The 23,066-nt window shown below is 40.4% G+C and overlaps 1 protein-coding gene across 1 annotated transcript in view; it reads right to left on the bottom strand.

Moving 5' to 3' along the window:
• Positions 1-4,080: 4,080 nt before the first annotated feature.
• The window catches only part of LOC142203189 (mas-related G-protein coupled receptor member H-like), a 36,195-nt gene continuing 17,209 nt past the window's right edge, over positions 4,081-23,066 (bottom strand). Inside the window, exons 2-3 of the mRNA XM_075273733.1 lie at positions 7,034-7,109; positions 4,081-5,110 (exon numbers count right to left, since the gene is read on the bottom strand). Coding sequence (XP_075129834.1) covers positions 4,081-5,037 — 957 coding nt within the window. The 5' untranslated portion in view covers positions 5,038-5,110; positions 7,034-7,109. The remainder of the gene's footprint in view (positions 5,111-7,033; positions 7,110-23,066) is intronic.

Below are 23,066 nucleotides of genomic sequence, written 5' to 3'. Positions count from 1 at the left end.
AAGTGACTTACTGCCATGATCAGGCAGAAACAGTATAGCTCTTCTAATTCATTTAAATTAGTGACTCAATTCCTATGAAAGTACATCTATTTAATTAAACAGTATTAAAAAATGTATAATGAAATTAACAATAGTTAATCTATTTTTTAAGCCATAGTCTGTAATTTTTTTCTGACTCCACCCAATATTGGTCCTAACTCCATCTCCACAACCCTGGTCTAGGAGTTAATTCAGTACCTACAAGATATCCAATTGTCATTTATGTGTCAGTGTGTAGGTTGTCAACTTCTCTGCTATTAATACCCTATGGCTGATTTCTTCCAAACACAGCACTACACAAAGGTGTAGCAATAGTGGGAGCAGAGGTAACAGTCTGTACTAATCCTTGGGTCCTAAGGAGGCTTGGAAGGTCGCTTTACCACATAAAATATACCATTATTCTAAACGGTGCAAGGTATGTGGGGCCCATTATAGATTTTGCATTTAGGCCCAGGAGCTTCAGGCTACTCCTCTGTTTACATTCACATCCATCCATCATATTTTTCCAGTATTGCAGTTTAGTGAATGCATTACCACACACAACCTGTGGATAGATACACGCCATGCCTTATCCTGGACAACTCTTACTACATTTGTTTTCCTTGTGATTTATAATGGCATTATGCTGAGGAGTTACTTTATATCTGATAGCAGTATCTGATTTACACTACCGTTGCTGATCACTCAGCAGTGTCCGTAGCTACTGTCTGTACAAGATTTAGCAACAGACACTAGCTGGTCTATTTGCAATTTCCATTTAATTTCCATTCATTTTATCTTGTGTCCTTTAGTGTCTGTTTACAATCAGGTCTGTTTTTTTAGAGCAGACAAAAAAATTCTACATGCAGGACTTTTCTGTCTGTTTGAAAAAAGTAATTGTCCTTTTTTTTTTTTTTTAACATTGAGGTCTATGGGCAACGGACATATAGCGGACTTTAACTGATAGCCATCAGTTACTGTCTGTTTGTGCCTGTTATGATAGTTTTTTTTTTGTTTTTTTTATGCACTTCAGTACCGGGCCAATTTGTGGTCCAGGACCAGACACATTTTAGGTTTATTTTGTATATGCGGTTTTGAGGGCTGTATAATTTTTCCCGTATGTCTCAGTCAACTAATTTTTGCGTCTTTTTTTGGCCCATAAAAAAGTGACAGCTCACATCTAGGAGAAGTAAGAGGTTGTTTTGCTACATGTAGAAGATCACGCCTTCTTTATCCAAGATGATCCCTTGTCGTCTTATGATTATTTTTGTTACGGCAGTCCTTTTGATATGAACCATGAACACCTCGTTCACACGTTATAATCTCTGTCAATATGTGAGTCATTGCTTACCTGATCAACCTTTTATACCTGAAATAATACCCTGACACTCACATCACTAGGAACACATTCATGCTCCATTGGTTTGCCAAGGAATAATGAAACAACTTTATCCAGTTATTTATATAAAGTTTATTAAAGACAAAAGTACATAATAAATGATCTTACATAAGTGCTGATTCACATTGTTCAACAATTACTTTACCAAATAGATAAGTAATAAAAAAGATAAATAAAGATAACAAACCGTGTCATATGACTAAGATACAGTGATAAGAAGTAATACAGTCTTGAAAACTTCTCAGATGCAGTTAAATAATCTCTCATTAAGTTTTGCTACAATATATTAATTACTTCTTATTGAAACATATGCTAAAAGTAATTCATTAATCCGATAGAATCTTGACCTATATATATATACTTATTTATCCTATTTGTATATATATATATATATATATATATATATATATATATATATATATATATACACCTTTTAAGCATTAACATAATAATTGACTTACATAGCAAATGAAATCATCAATCCATTCATGTTTGTAGATTCATATATAGTTTCAGCATAATGTTCTAAAATTATCAGATCGATGGAGTAAAAAGTTATGGAATCTATATTTGTGGTCCCAGACCAGTTCTATTTGCTGAATATTTCTTAGCTGATACTCTCTGTTATGTCCATCCATTAACCAGCGACAATGTATCTCCTGTCTAATAGCATGTCGTGGCGAATACATATAAAAATGCAATTTTATAATAACTTGCACAGTAAACATAATGGACATTTCTTGCAGCTAGATTCAAAAGTGCTTCACAAAATCGTATTCCTTTATAATAGCTAATTCAACCTTGGCATAGTCAAAGTTCTTCTGTACCGTGACATCTTGAACTATAATGTAAACCCACGTGTGTCTTGTCATGTGCTGTGCAGGTTTTAACTGGGAGATATTATTCTCCATAACAAATATGGGCTTACTGTACTCTCATACAATTAGGATTTCATTATTCTGCCATGTAAATATCAAAGCTGCCATTGTTTAAAGCAAGCAAAGCAAAACAATACAATACAATACAGTGATATTCTGGAGTGTACAATCCTGACTCTAAGGCCAGGGCCCCACGTAGCTTATACTTGGCTGCAGTAGAAATGCCGTGGGAAAAAGCACAGCGTTTTACATTAACTGCAAAATTCTGACTAATCCCATCCACACATTGCAGAAACAAATCCGCAGCGTAAATGATGAGATCTGAAAAATGCTGGTGATTTTTTTTTAGAGGTATAATGGAAGCAGAAAGTCTGCATTTCCACCATGGTTTTTCCTGCAGTGCTTTTTATGATGCAGCTCGCTACGTAAGACCTTAGCCTTGAGTTCAATTCACAGTTTTATATCTTACATTACAAGTAAACTGCCTGTGGTATCCAAGGCAAATATGACTATATGTATTTGGTAACAAAAGGATTCATTTCATGTGTAGAATAATGTATACAGATATGTTTTCATTGATGGAAAAAAGAAAATTGTGCCTTTAGCACCACCACCAATTGGAAGGTTGCTCCTTAGGGTGCATTCACACGGAGGAAAATGGTGCTTTATTTGGCGCTAAATTTTCAGCGCTGAAAAAAAAGCTTCCCATTGATTTCATTTGGTGCTGCTAGCTTTTTTTTCCACTAGCAGAATTCTCCACTAGCGGAAAAAAAAGCTAGTGGCACCCATTGAAGTCAATGGGAGGCTTTTTTTTCAGCGCTGAAAATTCAGTGCCAAATAAAACATCATTTTCCTCCATGTGAATGCATCCTTATAAGTAAATGCCCAACTTTTAGGAAGCCTCTCAAAAGGAAATGATCCCCCTTTCACGGAAAGCTGTTTTAGGTTTCTTGCCACTCAGTGCAAAGCAGGATACTGATATTGACGATAGTGATATTGATTGATATAGGTCAGGAGGGGTACTATGTCTTATTGAAGGGACCATTTATCAGAGTCGGTAAACTTATTAGCCATATACTTATTTTCCATTGTCCAGAAATAAGGAAGCTTAGTGAGGTTAATTAAAGGACAATTATCTATTTACTATTCATGGCACTTTCCCCTTTATGGTCTCACTGTCCAGTCATGGAATGACATTTGCATGATGAACTTGTGGGTAACCCTAGAGTTAGAAATAAAAAGAATATAAAATGACCTGGACAATAACATTTTGTTCATGTGACTGGTGTCCAGCTCAAAGTCCTTTGTTCTTTGTACCCTAAAGGAAGCAGAAGAGACTCTGATTATAGTGTTGGGTCTTTCTCATATTTCTTCCTACTATTTTGTACCTGTTTTGCATGTCCTATATCAGCTTATTATGTTTCTCTTATATTTTCATAAGTATGGTACCTTTTGTATTGATAAATTTGATCCTAGTGTGTTGTAAATAATCCATGACCTTCCTTAGAATATTTGTAACCCTTCAATTCCCCAAATTCAGAAGAATTCAGTAGATAGTGGCATTGAGGCATATATCTGGGGTGTGAGGACTGCGTTGACATGTGATTGATGGAAGGTGAATGAAATATTGAGTGAGTAGAAATAGCATAACCCATTGCAGCGGCTCCCACATCATGTTCTGTGAAGTTGTCTATGTGACACATTCTATTAAGTATGTCACTAATGTTTTTTTTCTGAGGGCTACATAAACGAAAACCTCATATTCAGGTTAAGTGAATGGCACCTTTAGTTTGTGGTAGAGCTAGTCATGGTGCCATCAGATGTCTGTTCAGTTTCATCTTCTTTAAACACTCTACTAAGTGCTTCATTGATGGAACCACCAAACCTCTTTTTTCTGTGTCTTCCCACGAAGAAGTAAATGAAGGGGTTTGCACTGCTATTAAATGCAGTACAATATGTGGTGCCAAAAAAGAATGCCACAGCAGACATTGTATTTGTGAATGCCTTGAAATAGAGTAAAGACCATAACAATCTGATAGGTGCCACTGAGATGAGAAAAACCAGAACTGTGATTATTATGGCAATATAGATCTTGGGTGGTCGGGATTTCTTTGATGTTGTTTTTATGATATAGAGTAAAATAAAACTAGACAAAAGCATCAAAGGTATGATGAAGACAAAAGTGAGCACTGTTGAGAAAACTTGCATTCCGGTACACTCTTTTGTTGCCGCCATGAAGGCATCTGGAGGGCAGATAAAGTTATCTAAAAGTGATATCAGAGCGCCCAGCATCCAGATAAACCCACACGTAAAGGATGATAAGTGTTTTGGTCGGTAACATTTATACCATATAGGGAAGAGAACAGAAAGGCATCTTTCTATACTTATTGCTGTAAGAAAGAACATTCCAGCATTGTAGCCAAAATCATACATTACTTCTAATGCAAACATTGTCATACTTGTTATACTGTTGCGGTTTAACATTTGATCAACCATCAACACCATCACAACAGCCGTAAAGAGAAGGTAAAGAAAGTCTGCAATGGCAAGGTTAAGGATATACACAGTGTATTTGGTCCTCTTTATGTTAAATGTAAGAATCCAGGCAACAATAGCATTTCCGATCAATCCAAGCAGGCAGAGTATAATAGCAAAACAAGCCACAACGGAGTAAGTTACAACATCATTTGACTTAAGAGATGGTGTTGTAACATTTGATGAACTGTTTTCTGATTCAGCCATGATGAGTTTAGTGAATAAAAGTTTAGATCTTCCGAAAACACTCTGACTTTGTGGTTATTCAATGTTCTCAGACCTATAAAGCAAAATGACAAATACTATATTAATATACTTGTTATATCTATATATCATGTTTAGGTACAGCATGGTACATTTGCCTTGCTGATTGTTATAACTAAGGTCAGTTCACACTTGTGTCCGTTGTCCGGTTTGTGCATTCCGTCGGGTTTCTATCTTCAGCACTGGTGAAACTGGACAGCGGACGGAAACCCAGTGGTCAGTTTTTGTAAAGGTGACTGCCCCCTGTCCGCAGGGAAACCGTTTTTTTTTTCAGCCGGACACAAAGTCGGACATTCGGGACTTTGTGTCCGGCTTAAAAAAACGGTTTCCCAAAGTATTTTTTCCATACATTGAATGTTTTAGCGGGGGAAAAAAACTTTTAAATCAAAACATTAGACATTCCCCAATATGGTATATATAAAAAACATATCTGTCCTAGCAAAAAAAGACGTCTTATGCAGCTCCAAACAGGTAAATATTAAAAAGTGACGGGTTTCAGAATATGTTGTCCTCAAGAAAAGTTTTGAACTCTTTTTAAGGTATTAAAACATACCAAAAGCTACATAAAGCTAAAGCCCCATGAAGCTGGCCACAGTAAAAAAAAGTGCTGCCAGAAAAAACACAGCGGCAACGCAGCGCGTTTTTTGGCGCAGCACTTTTCACAGAAAGTCCACAGAGGTTTCCTATGCAGGCTTTCTGTTTCCATTATACCTACAGGGAAACTACCAGCATTTCTGTAGGTATAATTGACAAATCACTGGTGTCTGCTGTGATTATTTTTCCTGCAGCATGTGGATAGGGTTCACACATCGCAGCATGACAAGTATACCTACGGAAAAGCCAGTGGTTTCCTTATAGATATAATTGAAGCAGAAAAGTTCTGTGGACTTTATGTGAAAAGCTCTGTGGGAAAAACCACATTGCCTTTCCAACGCAGTTTTTCCAGCAGTGCTTTTTATGTAGGGCCTTAGCAATAAACACTTTCTGACACTTTTAGCACCTTGACTGACAAGGTACAAGACTTATTAGACCAGGAATGGAGCACTTTTTGGTCAAAACTAAGACCCGGTTCACATCTGCTTTCGAGCCACTCCATTCTCCTCTCCAGATGATGAAGATTTTTGGTGCGGAAACCACACGGACCCTTATAGTCTATGGGGTTGGCGGGTTTCCTAAGGTAATCACTTTTTTATGCGGATTAGGTTTCCATCCAGACTCCCCAAACGGAAACCCATGCAGAGATGTGGACTGGGCCTAAGCCAACTAATAGGTGGCGTAAAGTTGCTGTAAAAATAAGCCACATTAGCGCCATTATACCATTAGGTAGTCAAGTAAATGCATCATTACTCTGAAAAATTTATTTTTATAAATATGCAAATGAGGCTCAATGCTATATGCTTGTATCACAAGCTCCAAGGACTCTCAATTCAGTTTCGAAAACCCCAGGCTTTGGCATGCCCCGCTACACTTGAGATATTTTTGAATATTTATGAAAAATAGCGTATTTTAGGTAATGATTCATATATTGGACTATGTAAAAGTATGATGGTGCTCAGCAGGATAGATGGTGACAGACTGTAACCCTGTCTAGTCTAGTTTGCCCTTCCTTACTTTTAAGACTAAGGCCCCACATTACAGAATGCAGTCTATAAGAGTTTTTCTCTTCGTTTTTTCTTCCATTATTAAACCTATAGGGAACAAGCAAGCATTTCAAAACGCAGCATTTCCACAGCATTTTTTCCACCATGTGTAGATAGGATTGTCCAGAATCTCATCACATTTGCAGACAGCTAACATGCAATGCATTACGTCTATATTATAAAGCTATAAAGAAATTAGGATTTTGGACTATAAAAAAATTGTTTACATATAGTGGAGCGTCACTAAAAGATTTCGTAGTATCAATTTTTACTGTCTATATAAAAAAAAGAAATCTCACCTATTGTTTGGGAATGTCTTGAAATTTCTCCAAAATTATTACACTGTACTCATGACTTATCACCGATACCAAGAGACTGAAAAGGAAATATAAAACATAGTGAAATCACACTAAGTATCACTTACATATTATATGATATTATATTGTACATCATAATATAACTCTTTGTTAACCACAGGTATTATGTGTTGTTTATTACCAATCATATTTCTTGACACAATTCTCTTCTGAATCTATCAGCACTTAAGAATTCACTGGCATTTGTTTTTATGTTGACAAGAACGAGCCCACAAATTTTTGTTGGTCTCTCAAACAACACTTGAATGAGACCAGCTTTTTTGGAACAGGAATTCTAAATAAATACTATATTGCCGACACTGACCGCAAGCATTAACCCTCCTGATGTCTTGGTCAAAACTGAGTAATGCACCAGTTTCCCGGCGCCATCCCCATAATGAGATCAGGGGGTGGCGATCTGTTACTATGAAAGCCGGGAGCCTGTTGAAGGTTCCCAGGGTTATCATCAGTACACGTTACAGTATAATAGAAGTATAGTAATTTTACAATATATTGCAGTACATTCTATTATTAAAACACATTAGGCATCCCCATTCCAAAAACACCCGCTCTACAAAATTATAGAAATAGTTTTCCGATACAGTGAACGCAAAAGAACTGAAGTGCTGTTTTTTCCGCTGTTTCGCTTGCAATAAAAATGTTAATAAAAAGCAATCATAACATTAGACATTCCCTTAAATAGTATAAATGAACATTAGATCTGGCCCTGCAAAAAAGACGCCTTGTACAAGGTGTCTGTTTCAGCTCCAATAAAAATTATAATAAAAAGCAATCAAAACCTAAAACATTCCCTAAAATGGTACAAATGAATATTACATCTTGCCTTGCAAAAAAGATGCCTTATGCAGCCCCATTCAAAGAAATATATATAAAAAAAAGGTTATGGGTATTAGAATATGGTGACTCCAAACATTTTTTTTCTTAACGTTTTGAATTTTAACCCTTTCCCACTGATGGCATTTTTTGATTTTTGTTTTTGACTCCCCTCCTTCTAAACCCCATAACTTTTTTATTTCTCCACTCCCAGAGCCATATGAGGTCTTAATCTTTGCGGGACAAATTTTTCTTCATAATGCCACCATTAATTATTCTGTATAATGTAGTGGGAAGCTGGAAAAAAATTCAGAATAGGGTGAATTTGAAGAAAATATGCATTTCTGCGACTTTCTTACGTGCTTTGGTTTTATGGCATTCACTGTGCAGCCAAAATGATATGTCCCCTGTATTCTGTGTTTCGGTATGATTCCGGGGATACCAAATTTATATGGTTTTATTTACATTTTAACCCCATAAAAAAAAATCCAAAACTGTGTTAAATTTTTTTTTTTTCTAAAAGTCGACATATTCTGACAGTCGTAACTTTTTTATACATCTGTGTACGGTGATGCATAAGGCGTCTTTTTTTGCGGGGTCGGGTGTACTTTTTAGTTCTACCATTTTCGGGAAATGCTATTGCTTTGATCACTTTTTATTCTAATTTTAATTAAAATCAAAACAGTGAAAAAACGGCGGGTTGGCACTTTTGAATATTTTTCCCGCTACGGCGTTTACCGTTCAGGAAAAATATTTTTATAGATTTGTAGAGCAGGCAATTTCGGACACGGGATATCTAACATGTATGTGTTTCACAGTATTTAACTACTTTTATATGTGTTCTAGGGAAAAGGGGGGTGATTTGAATTTTTAATACTTTTTAAAAAAATTTATAGTTAAACACCCGATATGTGCCATACTAGTACGGCGGATGTCGGAAAAGGGTTAAAGGGTTAAAATAAAATAAAAATATTTATAAATTTGGTATATCCACAATCATACTGACCAATAGAATATAGGTGGAATGACATTTTCTGCTACACTGTAAACACAAAGCCTGGAAGAAAGTTGGGCAAATAAAGTTTTTCTCCAATTCTACTCCATTTTTATTTTGGTAGGTATAATTGACATGCTGCAATTTTCAATTTCAGCTTTTCCATTGCAGATTTTTTTCTGCAATGTGTGCATAGGATTAGCCAATCCCATCTACTTTGCATGTACTGTAAAATGCACCCATTTTGCAGTGTGGGGCTCTGGCCTAACAGTACATTGTATGGAAAATTAAATTTTATGAAGTTAAATTTTTCATGCAAAAATTAAGCTCTCATACTGCTTTGTGAATGGAAAAATGAAAAAAAGTTATGGCTTTTGGAAGGAGGGTAGTAAAAAACAAAAATAAAAAATGGATGTAGCGGGTAAAAACATCAGTACTTGAAAAATTAACATTGCTGTATTATGTGTCTCCTTTATCTTATGATTGACAGTTATACAATCAGTTTTTATCAGAACATATCTCCAACTGAAAGGAAGCTAGCAAACACTGTGGAAAGATACATTTTAAAGATATGATAATAGAATGACATTTTTGTGTTTTTATATAGGTTTCTTATCATTATTATTATTATTGGTATTATTTTATAGATATACATTATAGTCTTTTGAATTAACTTTTAGGCTAAGGCCCTACTTTGTTATCCAGAACTAAGAAACGCAGCAAAAATGCATTATGTTTTTCCTGCATCTTTTTTCAATACGTTTTTGTTTAAGTCGTCCCTGCATTTTTTTCCCTTATGAAATCTATAGGAAAGCACTAACTTTTCTGCAATGTTTCTTTTCCCACAATGTGTGGATAGGATTAGCCAGAACCTCATTCACACTGCTGGTCCTGTAAAACACAGCATAGGGCCTTAGCCTAAATTTGTCATAAATCAGCCTACAAAAATCTGGGGAGGAGAAGGGGACTTGAGAGTATACAGTCAGACACCCAATGGCACTCTACAGCGAGTATGATGGTACATATACAGGCAAGCTATGGAAGAGAAACAAAGCAAAAATTGTAATTAAACCCAGTTCAAAATATATACAATTCATAAAAAGTAACACAATGTTATGGCATATGCAGAATTTAACTGTCTACCGTATTTTTCGGACTATAAGACGCACCCAGGTTTTAGAGGAGAAAAATAGGGAAAAAAAAATTTCAGGCAAAAAATGGTAAAATATTTAATATATGGGAGTTGTAGTTTTGGAACAGCTGCAAGGCCACATTGACAGGTGACCCTGCAGCTGTACGGGGATGTATAGGGCGTTTTTTTGTGGGGCCAGGTGTACTTTTTAGATATACCATTTTGGGAAATGTTTATTGCTTAGATCACCTTTTATTTAATTCAGAGGCAAAACAGAGAGAAAAACCCGGCGGTTTAGCACTTTTGATTTTGACGTTCACTGTACATAAAAATATTAGTAGACCGGGCATTTTCAGACACAGGGATACCTAATGTGTATGTTTCACAGTAATGTTATACTTTTATATGTATTCTAGGGAAAGGAGGTGAACTTTTATTTATTTTATTTTTTATTATATTTTTTTTAAGTGTTTTTTTTTTTTTTTACTATTTTATTTTTCCCCGCCTAGGGGGCTTGAACCTGCAATCATTTGATTGCAAGTCCCGTAGACGGCAATACAAGGGTATTGCCGTCTATGGGAGATTCTATACATTACTATCGCGGAGGGTCATAGACCAGCCGCGATAGTAATATATATCTATGACAGGCCTGGGAGTCTTCATTAGGCTCCCGGCTGTCATCGGAACAGGTCGGCTCCTGCGGCCTCGCCGTGCAGGAGCCGGCCTGCATCACTAAAGGTATGGGACCGGCCCCGGGGCTAACTGACTGCCGGGATCTGTGGAGGAGGAGCGGATTTGCAGCATGGCCGCGCTACTGCCACTGCTGGTTTTCTTCCCCGGCAGCTAAGACAGTCCCCGGCATCTGCTGTAATAGACCGGCGGATGCCGGTGAGTGTCTTAGCTTCCGGGGCCTGCAGTATTGTCACACTCCTGCCGCTGAAGAAAACCAGCGGTGGCAGTAGCACGGCAATCTGCAGGCCCCGGCAGCTAAGACACTCCCCGGCATCCGCCGGTCTATTACAGCAGATGCCGGGGACTGTCTTAGCTGCCGGGGCCTGCAGATTGCCGCGCTACTGCCGCTGAAGAAAACCAGCGGTGGCAGTAGCGCGGCCATGCTGCAAACCCACATTCAGACTATAAGACGCACCCTCATTTTCCTCCGAAATTTTGGGGAAAAAAAGTGCGTCTTATAGTCCGAAAAATACGGTAATTCAGAACATTCTGTAAATTTCTGTTCAGATTATGTCAGATCAATATCAGATGTATACTGTATGTTAGGAGTCTACAACCATATAGTCTCATATATTAGTCAATGGATTATATATTATAAAAACGGATACGGAACACTATAGATTTTTTGTGTCACTGTATAGTAAAGTGCAGTCTTACAGTGTTGGCCACAAAAGAGAATGAAAAAAAGTCAAATCATTGATCATTTTATACAAAACTCCAAAAATGGGCCGGACAAAAGTATTGGCACCCTCAGCCTAATACTTGGTAGCACAACCTTTAGACAAAATAACTGCGAACAACCGCTTCCGGTAACCATCAATGAGTTTCTTACAATGCTCTGCTGGAATTTTAGACCATTCTTCTTTGGCAAACTGCTCCAGGTCCCTGAGATTTGAAGGAGGCCTTCTCCAAACTGCCATTTTGAGATCTCTCCACAGGTGTTGTATGGGATTCAGGTCTGGACTCATTGCTGGCCACTTTAGAAGTCTCCAGTGCTTTCTCTCAAACCATTTTCTAGTGCTTTTTGAAGTGTGTTTTGGGTCATTGTCCTGCTGGAAGACCCATGACCTCTGAGGGAGACCCAGCTTTCTCACACTGGGCCCTACATTATGCTGCAAAATGTGTTGGTAGTCTTCAGACTTCATAATGCCATGCACACGGTCAAGAAGTCCAGTGCCAGAGGCAGCAAAGCAACCCCAAAACATCAGGGAACCTCCGCCATATTTGACTGTAGGGACCGTTTTCTTTTCTTTGAAGGCCTCTTTTTTTTTCCCTGTAAACTCTATGTTGATGGCTTTTCCCAAAAAGCTCTACTTTTGTCTCATCTGACCAGAGAACATTCTTCCAAAACGTTTTTGTCTTTCTCAGGTAAGTTTTGGCAAACTCCAGCCTGGCTTTTTTATGTCTCTGGGTAAGAAGTGGGGTCTTCCTAGGTATCCTACCATACAGTCCCTTTTCATTCAGACGCCGACGGATGGTACGGGTTGACACTTTTGCACCCTCAGACTGCAGGGCAGCTTGAACTTGTTTGGATGTTAGTTGAGGTTGTTGCGTTGAAATCTCTCGTCAATTTTTCTTTTCTGTCCACATCTAGGGAGGTTAGCCACAGTGCCATGGGCTTTAAACTTCTTGATGACACTGCGCACGGTAGACACAGGAACATTCAGGTCTTTGGAGATGGACTTGTAGTCTTGAGATTGTTCATGCTTCCTCACAATTTTGCTTCTCAAGTCCTCAGACAGTTCTTTGGTCTTCTTTCTTTTCTCCATGCTCAATGTGGTACACACAAGGACACAGGACAGAGATTGAATCAACTTTAATCCATTTCAACTGACTGCAAGTGTGATTTAGTTATTGCCACCACCTGTTAGGTGCCTCAGGTAAGTAACAAGTGCTGTTAGTTACACAAATTAGAGAAGCATCACATGATTTTTCAAACAGTGCCAATACTTTTGTCCACCCCCTTTTTTATGTTTGCTGTGGAATTATATCCAATTTGGCTTTTTGACAATTCTTTTTGTGGTTTTCCATTGAAGACAAATTAAATGAAGATAATAATACCAAAGAATTTGTGATTGCAATCATTTTCTGGAAGAAAATGAGTATTATCTGACAGAATTGCAGGGGTGCCAATACTTTTGGCCAACACTGTATACTGTATACTGTATGTAAAGCACCATGGACTTAATTGTGCTATATAAATAATAATAATAATAATAATAATAATAATAATAATAATAATAATAATAATAATAATAATAATAATAATAATAATATATTTTCCCTAACATAAATAAATACCAAACTCCTTTGCCCTCTATTACATGATCTGAGCCTATGGCTATGGCATTTACACCAGGAGCTTTGCCCGCACACATAATGTGTTCCCACAATGTGATGTGTGTCAGGTGGTTGTTAAACCATGAGCCACTTGGTGGTGAAATGTAATAATGTGGGCAATGCTGTGACCATAATGTGGTGCATTCTTCACTAGAGATAAACATAAAACCAAATGACAAATCCAGTACTAAGAAGAGTGAAAATAAAGGGCTTTATGTATAAAGAAAAAAACTATATGTAGTGGAGCTCTGTGTATTGACATCGCTTTATATTTTTTTATTTTTCTCAAATATGACTGAATTTACAGCAAATGCTCTACACCATAGGCTACAATCACATGACTGAGGTGAAAAACAGCCATGAAAAACTTCTATTGCACCCGACAGACGTCCGCTTTCACCGATGCTCCATACATTAAAGTGTATGGATGGATCCATGAAAATGTACAAAAATAGAACGTGACCTATATTTTGACGGTACATTACAACAGTCATATGAATAGCCCTCATTCACATATGTTGAATTTAATACTGCACCTGTTATGTGACTGTAGTTTTATAGTTAGACTGTACTTTCTCATCTTAAATATAATATACTTAACCTATATTCACTTGACAACCGTTGCATGGCTGCATTAACTTCATGTGTTGGTATTGGCATGACTGATATTTTGATGGTCCATTGTCATGGACTTTCAAAATATAGGTCCTGTTCTTTTTGCAGCCGTTTTCACAGATCCCTACATACCCTTTAATGTATGAGAGATCTTTAACCCCTTAGCGACCCTTGACGTAACTGTACATCATGGGTCGCATGGGGATGTATGGAGCGAGCTCACACGCTGAGCTCGCTCCATACACGGCAGATGCCGGCTGTATAATACAGCCAGGACCTGCCACTAACAGCAGCGGTCGGTGCCCAAGCCGATCGCTGCTGTTAACCCTTTACACACTGCGGTCAAACGTGACCGCAGTGTGTAAACGGCGCCGGCGGCATGGGCGCCGCCATGTTTTGCCGATCGCCGCCCTCCTGAACATCACATGAGGGCGGTGATCGGTTGCTATGACAGCCGGAAGCCTATTGAAGGCTTCCAGGCTTGTCTCTGCCCGAGATCTATTAGACGATGCCAGAGGCATCGTCTAATAGAAGTGCTGGGATTCTGCTATTCACTGCAGTACTGTAGTATTGCAGTGAATAGTATGAGCGATCAGACCCCCTAGGTTTCAAGGTACCTAAGGGGTCTGATCATAAATGTAACAGAAGAAAAAAAAAAGTTTTTAAAAGTATTAAAAAAATAAAAAAAATATAAAAGTTCAAATCACCCCCCTTTCCCTAGATTAGCTATAAAAGTAATTAAAGAACATTAAACATAAACATATTAGGTATCCCCGCACTCCAAAATGCCCGAACTATTAGAATATTAAAACATTTATCCCGTACTGCGAACGGCGTAGCGGCAAAAAAAATAAAAACAGCCAAAAAGCGTTTTTTTCAACACTTTGCCTCCTATAAAAAATTGAATAAAAAGTGATCAAACTATCAGATCTTTCCCCAAATGGTATCAATAGAAACGTCATCTTGTCCCGCATAAAAAGACACCACAACCAGCTCCATACATGGAAATATGAAAAAGTTACAGGTGTTAGAACATGATGACACAAAAATTTTTTTCTATTTTGCAAAGTTTATCATTTTTTTAAAAGTATCAAAACATTTCAAATACTATATAAATTTGGTATCACCGCGTTCGTACTGACACGTAGAACACAGGTAACATGTCATTTGTACCAAACAGTGAACGCTGTAAAAATTAAACCCATAAGAAAATGGCGCAAATGCATTTTTTCTCCAATTGCACCTCATTCTGAATTTTTTTCCAGCTTCCCAGTACATTGCACAGCATATTGAATGATGCCATTACAAAGTACAATTTGTCCCGCAAACAATAAGCCATCATGTGACTCTGTGAACTGAAAAATGAAAAAGTTATGGCTCTTGAAATGTGAGGAGGGAAAAACGAAAATGCGAAACCAAAAAATGGCCTGGTCCTTAAGGGGTTAAAAATGGCCCTCTTACCGCTTGTGTCCTCCTGTTTCCTTAGAGATTGTAAGCTCTTGCGAGCAGGACCCTCACTCCTACTGTTTGATATGTTCATTTCTTTGTCCCCTTGTAATGTCAAATACTGTCTGTTCATGAACCCTCTAAGGGAGCGTTCACACTACCGTCGGTGTCCGACATGTAGTGTCCGCTCCTAGTGTCCACTCAAAATCTGTCACGGACACTAGGAGCGGACACTAGCTGTGTCCGTGACACCTGCATGCAGGGTTTTTCTGTCCGCTTGAGAAGTCGGACATCTTCTCTTGCGGACAGGGAAGGACGGGCACGGAGTGCAAAAGAACGCACCCGATGCCCATTCAAGTGAATGACAGGTGTCACGGACACATCTAGTGTCCGCTCCTAGTGTCCGTGACAGATTTTGAGCGGACACTACATGTCGGACACCGACGGTAGTGTGAACGCCCCCTTATTTGTAAAATGCTATATTTTGGCACTATATAAATACAGTTGTTATTGTTATTATAATCATCATCTTTATTATTAATATTATAGATATAAACAGTAATAACTGCAGACACTTATGGGTTCCTTATATCTAACTAAAGCTACAATATCTTATAATGCTTCATGCTTTAAACATTCAATTTCATATTTCCTAGAGATGGGTGAACCAACTTAAACTGAACTGGGTTTGACCCAATAATTCCAAATTGTTAATTGTTTTTTTTTTTAACAAAACCGAGCAAATCAAGATTAGTCTCAGGCGAACTAAAATAGGCACTGCATTACATTCTAGGGTCTCTTTAGAGGCTCTTTGCAGCCTCTTACCTTCTCCAGCTGATCTTATTTGCCCAGGGTCACATGTGACTGCTGGTGGGCCATTCATAAGCCTCAGAAGTAACTGTGGATGAATAATGTCACCAAGGAGGCAGAGAGAGAGAGCCATGGGTGTCATCCAGAGGCCCAAAAAATGTAATGGAAAGTGAGTATTAATGTTTTGTTTTTGTTTGTTTTTCTGTAGAGACCACATAGTAGAATAATTTCGCTTTCACTTTGACATAACTGTAGCTATGTTTGCATTAGAGAGCTAGAAATTGGATAGACAGGATAGGTTCCTAACACCCCTAACATTGACATACACTAAGTTTTAAGCCAACTTAAGGTGTGGTTCATACCAAATTTGTTCAACCCAAAATGAATCTGGGACCCAAGGCACCAAAACAAAACAAGTCCTGAGAGGTTCACCTACAGTATAACTAAAATAGTTTCTATATTGGGAAACTTGACACACTCGGATCTTTATCAGTGTGTTCTCCACAAGTAGGTGCCTCTGGTCAGTGCTCCCTGGTATGTTACAAGTATGGTCCCTCTATTCTGACCCACTTGGATCTTTTTTTAATCTTTTCTCTGCTGTTCCACACCTTGGAGACATCTAGTTTCACTATTCTGATAAAATAAACTTTGGATCATCATATTGGTCATAACCCCACATACAATATGCAAAACATAGTGAAAGTTCCTTATCAGTTTGATGATATTTCTGGCACCCTGTATTTTTCCTTCCTTGTACACTGCATGTATAAGAAAGATGCCTATTGTTCACACTATTGTTTAGCATCAGTAAGAGATACCTGTGATATTCAAAGACCTATTGTAGTGAGAATCAATGTAAATAAGGAACATTTTGCATAATGATTAGAGATGAGCGAACAGTGTTCTATCGAACTCATGTTCGATCGGATATTAGGCTGTTCGGCATGTTCGAATCGAATCGAACACCGCGTGGTAAAGTGCGCCATTACTCGATTCCCCTCCCACCTTCCCTGGCGCCTTTTTTGCTCCAATAACAGCGCAGGGTAGGTGGGACAGGAACTACGACACCGGTGACGTTGAAAAAAGTAGGCAAAACCCATTGGCTGCCGAAAACATGTGACCTCTAATTTAAAAGAACAGCGACGCCCAGCTTCGCGTCATTCTGAGCTTGCAATTCACCGAGGACGGAGGTTTCCGTCCAGCTAGCTAGGGCTTAGATTCTGGGTAGGCAGGGACAGGCTAGGATAGGAAGGAGAAGACAACCACAACAGCTCTTGTAAGAGCTAAATTCCAGGGAGAAGCTTGTCAGTGTAACGTGGCACTGACGGGCTCAATCGCCGCAACCCAGCTTTCCCAGGATCCTGAATGGAATACACTGTCAGTGTATTCCCGTATACCCGATATATACCCCCGATACCCGTTCCAACGGTGTGCCCCCCCACCTTCACCCCAGAAATACCCTGCAAGTCCCCTAGCAATAGAATTGGGGCTATATACACCCACAATTTTTACTACTGGTATACAGTGCCATTGTCTGACTGGGAATTCAAAGAATATATTGGGAATACAAATACCCTCATTTCTTGCTACTGCCATATAGTGCCAGTGTCTGACTGGGAATTCAAAGAATATATTGGGGTTACGTGCACCCACAATTTTTACTACTGGTATACAGTGCCATTGTCTGACTGGGAATTCAAAGAATATATTGGGAATACAAATACCCTCATTTCTTGCTACTGCCATATAGTGCCAGTGTCTGACTGGGAATTCAAAGAATATATTGGGGTTACGTGCACCCACAATTTTTACTACTGGTATACAGTGCCATTGTCTGACTGGGAATTCAAAGAATATATTGGGGTTATAAATACCCTCATTTCTTGCTACTGCCATATAGTGCCAGTTTCTGACTGGTAATTCAAAGAATATATTGGGGTTACGTGCACCCACAATTTTTACTACTGGTATACAGTGCCATTGTCTGACTGGGAATTCAAAGAATATATTGGGGTTATAAATACCCTCATTTCTTGCTACTGCCATATAGTGCCAGTTTCTGACTGGTAATTCAAAGAATATATTGGGGTTACGTGCACCCACAATTTTTACTACTGGTATACAGTGCCATTGTCTGACTGGGAATTCAAAGAGTATATTGGGAATACAAATACCCTCATTTCTTGCTACTGCCATATAGTGCCAGTTTCTGACTGGGAATTCAAAGAATATATTGGGGTTACGTGCACCCACAATTTTTACTACTGGTATACAGTTCCATTGTCTGACTGGGAATTCAAAGAATATATTGGGAATACAAATACCCTCATTTCTTGCTACTGCCATATAGTGCCAGTTTCTGACTGGGAATTCAAAGAATATATTGGGGTTACGTGCACCCACAATTTTTACTACTGGTATACAGTGCCATTGTCTGACTGGGAATTCAAAGAATATATTGGGGTTACGTGCACCCACAATTTTTACTACTGGTATACAGTGCCATTGTCTGACTGGGAATTCAAAGAGTATATTGGGAATACAAATACCCTCATTTCTTGCTACTGCCATATAGTGCCAGTGTCTGACTGGTAATTCAAAGAATATATTGGGGTTACGTGCACCCACAATTTTTACTACTGGTATACAGTGCCATTGTCTGACTGGGAATTCAAAGAGTATATTGGGGTTATAAATACCCTCATTTCTTGCTACTGCCATATAGTGCCAGTTTCTGACTGGTAATTCAAAGAATATATTGGGGTTACGTGCACCCACAATTTTTGCTACTGGTATACAGTGCCATTGTCTGACTGGGAATTCAAAGAATATATTGGGGTTACAAATACCCTCATTTCTTGCTACTGCCATATAGTGCCAGTTTCTGACTGGTAATTCAAAGAATATATTGGGGTTACGTGCACCCACAATTTTTACTACTGGTATACAGTGCCATTGTCTGACTGGGAATTCAAAGAATATATTGGGAATACAAATACCCTCATTTCTTGCTACTGCCATATAGTGCCAGTTTCTGACTGGTAATTCAAAGAATATATTGGGGTTACGTGCACCCACAATTTTTACTACTGGTATACAGTGCCATTGTCTGACTGGGAATTCAAAGAATATATTGGGGTTATAAATACCCTCATTTCTTGCTACTGCCATATAGTGCCAGTTTCTGACTGGTAATTCAAAGAATATATTGGGGTTACGTGCACCCACAATTTTTACTACTGGTATACAGTGCCATTGTCTGACTGGGAATTCAAAGAGTATATTGGGAATACAAATACCCTCATTTCTTGCTACTGCCATATAGTGCCAGTTTCTGACTGGGAATTCAAAGAATATATTGGGGTTACGTGCACCCACAATTTTTACTACTGGTATACAGTGCCATTGTCTGACTGGGAATTCAAAGAGTATATTGGGAATACAAATACCCTCATTTCTTGCTACTGCCATATAGTGCCAGTTTCTGACTGGGAATTCAAAGAATAAATTGGGGTTACGTGCACCCACAATTTTTACTACTGTTATACAGTGCCATTGTCTGACTGGGAATTCAAAGAATATATTGGGGTTGCGTGCACCCACAATTTTTAATACTGGTATACAGTGCCATTGTCTGACTGGGAATTCAAAGAGTATATTGGGAATACAAATACCCTCATTTCTTGCTACTGCCATATAGTGCCAGTGTCTGACTGGTAATTCAAAGAATATATTGGGGTTACGTGCACCCACAATTTTTACTACTGGTATACAGTGCCATTGTCTGACTGGGAATTCAAAGAATATATTGGGGTTATAAATACCCTCATTTCTTGCTACTGCCATATAGTGCCAGTTTCTGACTGGTAATTCAAAGAATATATTGGGGTTACGTGCACCCACAATTTTTACTACTGGTATACAGTGCCATTGTCTGACTGGGAATTCAAAGAATATATTGGGGTTATAAATACCCTCATTTCTTGCTACTGCCATATAGTGCCAGTTTCTGACTGGTAATTCAAAGAATATATTGGGGTTACGTGCACCCACAATTTTTACTACTGGTATACAGTGCCATTGTCTGACTGGGAATTCAAAGAGTATATTGGGAATACAAATACCCTCATTTCTTGCTACTGCCATATAGTGCCAGTTTCTGACTGGGAATTCAAAGAATATATTGGGGTTACGTGCACCCACAATTTTTACTACTGGTATACAGTGCCATTGTCTGACTGGGAATTCAAAGAGTATATTGGGAATACAAATACCCTCATTTCTTGCTACTGCCATATAGTGCCAGTGTCTGACTGGGAATTCAAAGAATATATTGGGGTTACGTGCACCCACAATTTTTACTACTGGTATACAGTGCCAATTTCTAACTAGGAATTCAAAATGCGCAAGGCTCCCGGAAAGGGACGTGGACGAGGCCGTGGGCGAGGTCGGGGGAATGGTTCTGGGGAGCAAGGTAGCAGTGAAGCCACAGGGCGTCCCGTGCCTACTCCTGTGGGGCAGCAAGCATTGCGCCACTCCACAGTGCCAGGGTTGCTTGCCACATTAACTAAACTGCAGGGTACAAACCTTAGTAGGCCCGAGAACCAGGAACAGGTCTTGCAATGGCTGTCAGAGAACGCTTACAGCACATTGTCCAGCAGCCAGTCAGACTCTGCCTCCTCTCCTCCTATTACCCAACAGTCTTGTCTTCCTTCCTCCCAAAATTCCGAAGCTTTACAGAACAATAACCCAAACTGTCCCTGCTCCCCAGAGCTGTTCTCCGCTCCTTTCATTGTCCCTCAACCTGCCTCTCCACGTCACGATTCCACGAACCTAACAGAGGAGCATCTGTGTCCAGATGCTCAAACACTAGAGTCTCCTCCATCTCCGTTCGATTTGGTGGTGGATGACCAGCAACCCACCCTCATCGACGATGATGTGACGCAGTTGCCGTCAGGGCATCCAGTTGACCGGCGCATTGTGCGGGAGGAGGAGATGAGACAGGAGTTGGAAGAGGAAGTGGTGGATGATGAGGACACTGACCCGACCTGGACAGGGGGGATGTCAAGCGGGGAAAGTAGTGTGGATGTTGAGGCAGGTGCAGCACCAAAAAGGGTAGCTAGAGGCAGAGGCAGAGGTCAGCAGCTTAGGCGAAGCCAGGCCACACCCGGAATCTCCCAAGATGTTCCAGTTCGTACCCAGCCCCGAAAAACTCCCACCTCGAGGGCACGTTTCTCGAAGGTGTGGAGTTTTTTCAAGGAATGCGCCGAGGACAGATATAGTGTTGTCTGCACAATTTGCCTCTCGAAATTGATTAGGGGCTCTGAGAAGAGCAACCTGTCCACCACTTCAATGCGCCGTCATTTGGAATCCAAGCACTGGAATCAGTGGCAGGCAGCAACGGCAGGACAAAGGCCGCCTGCCGTTCATGCCACTGCCTCTGCCACTGCCTCTGCCACTGCCACTGCTGACTGTGCTGGCGATGCACTCCAGAGGACGAGCCAGGACACCACTTCATCTGCCTCCGCCACTTTGTTGACTTCTACCTCATCCTCCCCTGGTCCTGTCTTAAATCCTTCTCCTGCACCATCAAAGGCACCATCAGGCGTTTCTTTACAACAACCCACCATCTCTCAGACATTGGAGCGGCGGCAGAAATACACTGCTAACCACCCACACGCGCAAGCCTTGAACGCCAACATCGCTAAACTGCTGGCCCAGGAGATGTTGGCGTTCCGGCTTGTTGAAACTCCCGCCTTCCTGGACCTGATGGCAACTGCGGCACCTCGCTATGCCGTCCCTAGCCGTCACTACTTCTCCCGGTGTGCCGTCCCCGCCTTGCACCAGCACGTGTCACTCAACATCAGGCGGGCCCTTAGTTCCGCGCTTTGCACAAAGGTCCACTTGACCACCGACGCGTGGACAAGTGCATGCGGACAGGGACGCTACATTTCACTGACGGCACACTGGGTGAATGTAGTTGAGGCTGGGACTGCTTCCCAAACTGGCCCGGTGTACCTCGTCTCCCCGCCTAACATTCCTGGCAGGGACACGAGAAGAACACCCCCCTCCTCCTCCTCCTCTACCGCCTCCTCCTCCGCCACCGCCTCCTCCTCCGCCACCGCCTCCTCCTCCGCTGTTAGATTGACCCCAGCTACGAGTTGGAAACGTTGCAGCACTGGCGTTGGTAGACGTCAGCAGGCTGTGCTGAAGCTGATCAGCTTGGGGGACAGACAGCACACTGCCTCCGAGGTGAGGGATGCCCTCCTCGATGAGACGGCAATATGGTTTGAGCCGCTGCACCTGGGCCCAGGCATGGTCGTTTGTGATAACGGCCGGAACCTGGTAGCAGCTCTGGAGCTTGCCGGACTCCAACATGTTCCATGCCTGGCCCACGTCTTCAACCTAGTGGTGCAACGTTTCCTAAAGAGCTACCCCAATGTTCCAGAGCTACTGGTGAAAGTGCGGCGCATGTGCGCCCACTTTCGCAAGTCGACAGTAGCCGCTGCTAGCTTAAAATCTCTCCAGCAACGCCTGCATGTGCCACAACACCGGCTTTTGTGCGACGTCCCCACACGCTGGAACTCAACGTTTCAGATGTTGAATAGAGTGGTTGAGCAGCAGAGACCTTTGATGGAATACCAGCTACAAAACCCTAGGGTGCCACAAAGTCAGCTGCCTCAGTTTCACATCCATGAGTGGCCATGGATGAGAGACCTTTGTGACATCCTACGGGTCTTTGAGGAGTCCACAAGGAGGGTGAGCTCTGAGGATGCGATGGTGAGCCTTACAATCCCGCTCTTGTGTGTTCTGAGAGAATCCCTGATTGACATCAGGGATAACTCAGATCACACAGAGGAGTTAGGGATAGCATCCGATCCGTCACAGCTGGAGAGTAGGTCCACACATCTGTCCGCTTCACTGCGTTTAATGGAGGAGGAGGAGGAGGAGGAGGAGGAAGAAGAGTTGTCCGATGATGTGATGGTGATACAGGAGGCTTCCGGGCAACTTCGAATCGTCCCATTGTTGCAGCGCGGATGGGTAGACATGGAGGATGAGGAGGAAATGGAGAT

This window comes from Leptodactylus fuscus, chromosome 5 (genome assembly GCF_031893055.1).
Source record: "Leptodactylus fuscus isolate aLepFus1 chromosome 5, aLepFus1.hap2, whole genome shotgun sequence".
Classification (NCBI taxonomy): Eukaryota; Metazoa; Chordata; class Amphibia; order Anura; family Leptodactylidae; genus Leptodactylus; species Leptodactylus fuscus.
Note: the sequence above shows the minus strand (reverse complement) of the source record. Positions and strands in the feature narration are given on the sequence as shown.